At 43.6% G+C, this 6,858-nt stretch overlaps 1 protein-coding gene across 1 annotated transcript; it reads left to right on the top strand.

Annotated features, from left to right (window-relative positions):
• The first annotated feature begins 573 nt into the window (after window positions 1-573).
• Window positions 574-4,066, top strand: Defb129 (defensin beta 129). The gene is made up of 2 exons (XM_090352814.1): window positions 574-698; window positions 3,441-4,066. Exons 1-2 carry the CDS (start codon window positions 641-643, stop codon window positions 3,878-3,880), a joined length of 498 nt encoding a protein of 165 aa, XP_090208940.1. The 5' UTR covers window positions 574-640; the 3' UTR covers window positions 3,881-4,066.
• Window positions 4,067-6,858: the final 2,792 nt, after the last annotated feature.

The raw sequence follows: 6,858 nt of genomic DNA, 5'->3' as shown, positions 1-6,858 counted from the left end.
ACTATGCTGACAGACAACCAATCAAACCAGCTGCTGGTGGCTCCCACCTCCCATCCCAGCTACTCAGGAAGCTGAGGTTTGAGGGTTGTGGTTCAAAGCAAATCCAGGCAGGTAAAGCCATGAAATTCTTATCTTCAGTGACCCACCCGAAAACCAGAAGTAGAGCCGTGGCTCAAAGTGGTAGAGGACCTTGAGTAGAAATGCTCAAGGACAGCGCCCAAGCCCTAAGTTCAGGCCCCATGACCAACAACAACAACAACAAAAAAAAACAATGAATCAACATAACTTGTCCCCTGTTCCTCCATTAAGAAGAACATGTGTGGTCAGTACACTGCTTGACTAGTATGGACAAGGCCCTGGATTCCATCCCCAGCATCAAGGAAAGGAAGAAGAGAAGGCAGAAGAAAAGGAGGAGTCCCAAAATCTGTCTGCATCTCTTCCCCACCCGGAGGAACAATTAAACAATTACGTTTGCAGTGAAAACTGTCAAAAATTTACAAAGCAGAGAAAAAAACCAAATGCTCTAAGTAGACCTTGTGTTTTAGACGTCACTGCTCATGGCCTCAGGCCATGAAAAACACAATAAAGGCTGGAACCTCCCAAAGCCAACCCAGCTCCAAGACTCCTCTGATACCCAGCCATGAAGCTACTTTTTCCCATCTTTGCCAGCCTTATGCTACAGTACCAGGTGGATTCAGGTAATGTGAACTTCTGGATTTAAAAGGGCTTGTAATGAGGAAGCAGGAATTGGACTGCTTGTGACAGTAGGAAGGCAAAGAGATGGGTGAGGAGCTGCCTATTTCCTCAGTCCTATGTTACCCCTGTGGCACGGTACTTCCTTAAGCCTTAACCCCTAGACCTTGTCCAATGGTGACACCCTGAAAGCCACAGGCTATTTTCTATATATCAGAAAATATCCAGCAGATAATGGTGTCACCCTAAGACTTATACCAGGTCTATCTTATTCCAGGTTTCTTTCTAATTTAAACTATCTCCTAAAGCTAAGGTTTAAGTGAGGAACAATTCTCCACCTTTAATGGCCATGAGAAGTTGTGTGTGTGTGTGTGTGTGTGTGTGTGTGTGTGTGTGTGTGTGTGTGTGTGTGTGCTTTTTGTACTGGAGCTTGAACTCAGGGGCTAAGCACAGTCCCTTAGCTTTTGTACTCAAGGCTAGTACTAGCCCACTGGAGCCATGCTTACACTTCTGGCTTTTTGCTAGCTAGTTTGAGATAAGAGTCTTGTGGATTTGCTTGCCCAGGATGGTTTAGAACAATGAATCCTCAGATCTCAGCCTCCTGAGTAGCTAGGGTTACAGGCAAGAGCTAGGGTTACAGCATCTGGCTTTAAAAAATCTTTCCCCCCCACCCCCATAGGATTTTTTTCTCTATTTTACCTCTTCTATACTTCTACACTCTTACACTTACTCTTTTTCTGTTCTTCTCTTCCTGGAACCCCACACCCACCCATCCTACCTACTGCAGAGATCTGGAGACACAAAAGGCTGAGTGAGATGACTGGTCATTGTTTCTGATTTTTTTTGTGTGTGTGGGTCATGGGGCTTGAACTCAGCCTGGGCACTGTCCCTGAGCTCTAGGCTACCGCACCCTTGAGCCAAGCCCTACTTCCCATTTTCTGGGGGTTAATTGGAGATGAGTCTCAGGTCCTTTTGTGCCCGGGCTGGCTTTGAACCTTGATCCTCAGATCTCAGCCTCCTGAGTAACAAGGATTATAGGTGTGAGCCATTATGCCTGGCAAAAATAAGATCTTTGAGGGACAGAGTGTAATGAGAGGCTGAAAGCAACGCAACATCTATCTCCAGGTCTAGACTGTGAACGACAAAGAGGTGGAGGAGCACAGGGTTTGACGAGAAGATAGCACCTCTGAGAAATCCTACTGACTCTCATGTCAAGTTCTTGTTTAGTTTACTTCATTTTAGGCTGTTTCCTCCAATTCCAGCCATTTTACTGCAAGTGGTAGAATTTTTTTTCTGTTGGTTATGGGGCTTGAACCTAGGGGCCGGGCAATGTCCCTGAGCAATGTGTGTTCAGGGCTAGCTATCTACTACTTTAAGCCATAGGGCTATTTCCACTTTTCTGATGGTTAACTGGAGATAAAAGTCTCTCAGAGCAAGTCCCACAACTGACAAAAAAAAAAATCTCACAGAGCCAGGCTCATGGCTCACGCCTGTAATCCTAGCTACTCAGGAGGCTGCGATCTAAAGATCATGGTTCAAAGCCAGCCCAGGCACTAAAAAGTCCTTGAGACTTTTATCTCCAATTAACCACCAGAAAACTGAAGTGGCACTGTGGCTGAAGGGGTAGGGCAGTAGCCTTAAGCTGAAGATCTCAGGGACAACACCCAAGCCCAGAGTTCAAGTCCCATGACCGATCAAAAAACGTCTCATAGACCTTCCTGCCCAAGCTGGCTTTGAACTATAACCCTCAGATCTCAGCCTCCTGAGTTTATTAGCCAGAAACTTGACTAATAAATGGTAGAATTTCATTCTTCATTACTGCTACACAGAAAGGCAAGTACTACATGTTCTCTCTCTCTCTCTCTCTCTCTCTCTCTCTCTCTCTCTCTCTCTCTCTCTCTCTCACACACACACACACACACACACACACACACACACACACACACACGGAAGGTTTTTCTTAATTAAAAATCATCATGAACAGGCTCAAGTGGCTCACGCCTGTCATCCTAGCTACTCAAGAGACTGAGATCTGAAGACCACAATTCAAAGCCAGCCTGGGCAGAAACGTACTCATGAGACACTTATCTCCAATTACCCACTCAAAACTTGGAAGTGGCACTGTGGCTCAAGTGGTAGAGCATTAGCTTTGAGAGCAAAGAGGCTCAGGGACTGACCAAAAAGAAACTATCATCACCATAAGCTACCTCAATGCGATATAACCCAACCATTACTAGAGGTTAACAAGAGGAAGAAAAGGTGGCTAAAGAAGGCTATGTTTGATCATAGGTATGCATGTATTAAAATATCATACCAGACCCCAAGTAATATGTACAATGAATAACACCAGAAAAAATAATGTTCATTCTTTCTTGGAGTTGCTTTATGATGGATTTCACACTCGTGGTAATTCCTAGGGTTATAGGATACAATAACAAGACTCTGCAAGGTGCTAAGATGCTGGGGGGGTGGGGCGCTTACTTGGGTTTCGTATTCTTTCTTCTTCGTATTCCTAGTTGTTGGCTCGTTTTTTAAGGTACTGGAGGAAAGTAGATTACACAGAGGTTTATTTTGGATTCCACAGGTACAGACAGACGCTCTTGACCTGCCCCGTAGTGTCTGTCAATATCCTATTTATCCATCCCTTTTAAGGATTAACAAACTCCCTCATGCTCGGTGCACTTTCCAGTTTTAACATCATCTAGTTACTAACCATGGCCCAGTGGTTTCCTCTCTTCTCCGTGTAGAATTTTTGGCCGTTAAGAAATGTTTGATGGGTTTTGGAAAATGCAAGAACACCTGCCGCGTGGATGAAAAGGAAATACAGAAATGCAAGAAGAAAAAATGTTGTGTTGGACCCAAAGTGATTGAGCTGATTAAAAGCTACCTACAGCATGAAATACCCCAAATCCCTGAAGAAAACCTTGTGGAAATGCTCAAGAATGAGAAAAACCTTAGTATCTCGATGCAAAAGACATACAAGTCCTCTATTCTGTCCAAAATGAGAAACACCAGCTCTTTCTCCAATACCAATTTGACCATCATCCCAACGGCCTCCCCGGAGAAACTCAGCAGCAATAGCAACAGGACACCAAGATCTGTGATATGCATGGCCACTTTTCCCAGGAGTGTCACCAAGGGAACCTCAAAGCCTGCCAGTGCCTCCTCACCACCATCACCGCCATAAACAACTGCCACCACCCCTGGTGCCGGAGAAAACTCAGGACCCCATGGTATAGGTCCTGTCCTTAACACCTCAAGCTCTTCTCACAACTCAAAGAAGCCCAAGCTCAAACGAAACAAGTTCCACAAGTAAATAAAATATATAACTGTGCCCTTGGTCACTTGGTTTTTCAATAAACACAGCCCAAACACCTACAGTTCGTGTTAGGTTATTGTTGTCACGGTGGCCTTACAGCTGCGGCTGAGAGAGCGGGTTGGAATTTTCCACTGAGGAGCCTGGGAATCGTGGCTGATCCAAATCACATCTCCACTACTCATACAATGTGTGCTTTTTCTGGAGCCACAGGAAGGAAGGCATCAGAGGCTTGCTTGCTTACTTATGTACTTGTTTGCTTTCTTTCTAGCAGGGAAGAACCCAAACACAAAGCAGTGAAAAAAGCATAACTGTATACTGGAGGGTTGGGCCTGTCATCCTTGCAGGCGGCTGAGATCTGAGGATCAAGGTTCAAGACCAGCCTAGGCAAGAAAATTCATGAGATTTTTTTTCTTATTTTTTTTTTCAGTCCTGGGACTTGAACTCTAGGCTAGTGCTTTACCATTTGAGACACAAAGCTATTTCCAGCTTTTTCTGAATAGTTTATTGTAGATAAGCGTCTCGTGGATCTTCCTGCCCACGATCCTCAGATCTCATTTTCCTGAGTAGCCAGAATTACAGACATAAGCCATCAGCTCCCAGCTCATGAGACATTTTTTTCTTTCTTTTTTTTTTTTTTTGCCAGTTGTGGGGCTTGAACTCGGGGCCTAAGCACTGTCCTTGGACTTTTCTCAAGGCTAGAGCTCTACCACCTGAGCCACAGCACCACTTCCAGCTTTTTTCTATGTATGTGGTACCAAGGAATTGCACCCGGGTCTTCATGCATGCTAGCCAAGCACTCTACCACTAGGCTAAACTCCCAGCCTAAGACTCTTATCTCCAATTAACCACCAAAAAGCCAGATGTGGAGCTAGGCTCAAGTCATCAAATGCCAGCCTTGAGTAAAGAAAAGTTGCCAGGCACAGTGGCTCACACCTGTAATTCTAGCTACTCAGGAGGCTGAGATCTGAGGATCAAGGTTCAAAGCCACCCCAGGCACAAAAGGACCTGAGACTCTTATCTCCAATTAACCTCTAGAAAATGGGGGGGCTTGGCTCAAGGGTAGAGTGTTAGCCTTGAGCTGAAGAGCTCAGGGACAGTGCCCAGGCTGAGTTCAAGCCCCAGTACCCACCAAAAAGAAAAAAGAAAGAAAAGAAAAGCTAAGTGATAGCACGCAAGTCCTGAGTTCAAGCCCCAGAAACAGGTAGAAACAGGTAAAATTAATTTTCAGAAGTTTGGTTTAACATCCAAATCACTGGCATATTAACATGCAAATCAATATAAACATTAATAACAATTTGCATTTGCTTGCATTTTATGGTATATCTTCAGACTATCATACATACATTACATTGAAAGCACATTACAATTTAGGTTAGCCACATTTCCAGGGCATAGCAGTTACAATATGGCTAGAGGAAAACACAGCTCAAGGTGTAATATTGGGTTGGTTTTTGGTGCTGGTACTGAGGCTTGAAACTCAGGGCTTTGAATTGTCATTGGGCTTTTTTGCTCAAGATTAGTGTTCTACCACTTGAGCCACATCTCTACTCTGGCTTGTTTGCTCTGGCACCAATAGAGCCAACTAAAAGACGCAGAAATAAACACACACAGTTATCGGCACCCCAGACAAAGGTGCCAAAAAACATTCACAGAGGGGAGACAACTTCAACAAGGTACTGGTAATCCTAGCTACTCTAGAAGCTAAGGATCTCAGTTCAAAACTAGCTTGAGCACTTATATCCAAATGACCACCAAAAAGCTGATGATTCAAGTGGTAGAGTGCTATAGCCTTGACCGAAAAAAACTAAGAGACAGCGCCCAAACCCTGAGTTCAAGCCTCAGAACCTGAGAGGGTGAACATGATCAAAACGTAATGCATGTATGGAAACAAAACCAAATCCATTACCTTGTATAATTCATGTACACAAAGACAAATAACAACAAATATAGCACACAGTGAACTAAAGCCACCTAATTGAAATGTTGTGACCTTTTTCTTTTTTTGCCAGTCCTGGGGCTTGAACTCAGAGCCTGAGCACTATCCTTGGACTTTCTCAAAGCTAGAGCTCCACCCTTTGAGCCACAGTACCATTTCTAGCTTTTTCTATGTATGTGGTACTGAGGAATCGAACCAAGGTCTTTGTGCATGCTAGGCAAGTACTCTACCATTAGGCCAAACTCCCAGCCCCAGTGTTGTCTTTTAACCAACATTTCCATCAACCTGCCGTCCTCCAACTAACAACTCCCCTCTCAACTCAGCTAGGAACCATCGTTTTATTCGCTAATTCTGTAGGATCAAATTTTCCAATCTCATGAGTGAGCTCGTACAATATTTGAATAATGATGCCTGACTTATTTTACTTAACATAACACACAGTATCTTCCAGTTTCATCCATCCATGTTGTCATAAAGAACAGATTTTTGTCCTCTTATTATGTATGAATAGCATGGGGGCAGGAGGGGAATGAGTGCACATGTGTATAATTTTCCCTTAGCCATGCAGGCAGTGCTGGAGACAGGTTGATTGTACATCTCGGCTGTTGTGTCCCATAAACACAGAAAACCAGCTGTTCTCTTTTTCATTTTTTGAAGACCTCCTCTACTATTTTCCATAATGTCCAAATTACTTATTTTCTATTAACAGGGTGTAAAGGTTACCTTTTCACCATATCTTTACAAACATTCTTACCTTTGGGCTTTTCGAGAATCCATTTGTAACCTGTGATATGGCATCAGCTTTCAACTTGCTTTTCTTCAATGATTAAAGATGTTGAGCACTTTGGTTTCACATACGTGTCAGCTATTTGCATGTCTTTTTTTATTTTTATTTTTATTTTTGAGAAAT

This window comes from Megascapheus bottae, chromosome 18, assembly GCF_031878675.1.
Source record: "Megascapheus bottae isolate mThoBot1 chromosome 18, mThoBot2.hap1, whole genome shotgun sequence".
Classification (NCBI taxonomy): Eukaryota; Metazoa; Chordata; class Mammalia; order Rodentia; family Geomyidae; genus Megascapheus; species Megascapheus bottae.
Note: the sequence above shows the minus strand (reverse complement) of the source record. Positions and strands in the feature narration are given on the sequence as shown.

Bases quoted from the DNA above. Each gene is read 5' to 3' on its own strand.
- Defb129 (XM_090352814.1), top strand. From the start codon at position 641: ATGAAGCTACTTTTTCCCATCTTTGCCAGCCTTATGCTACAGTACCAG. The intron at 699-3,440 runs GTAATGTGAACT...TTCTCCGTGTAG, and splicing joins ACAGTACCAGGTGGATTCAG to AATTTTTGGCCGTTAAGAAA.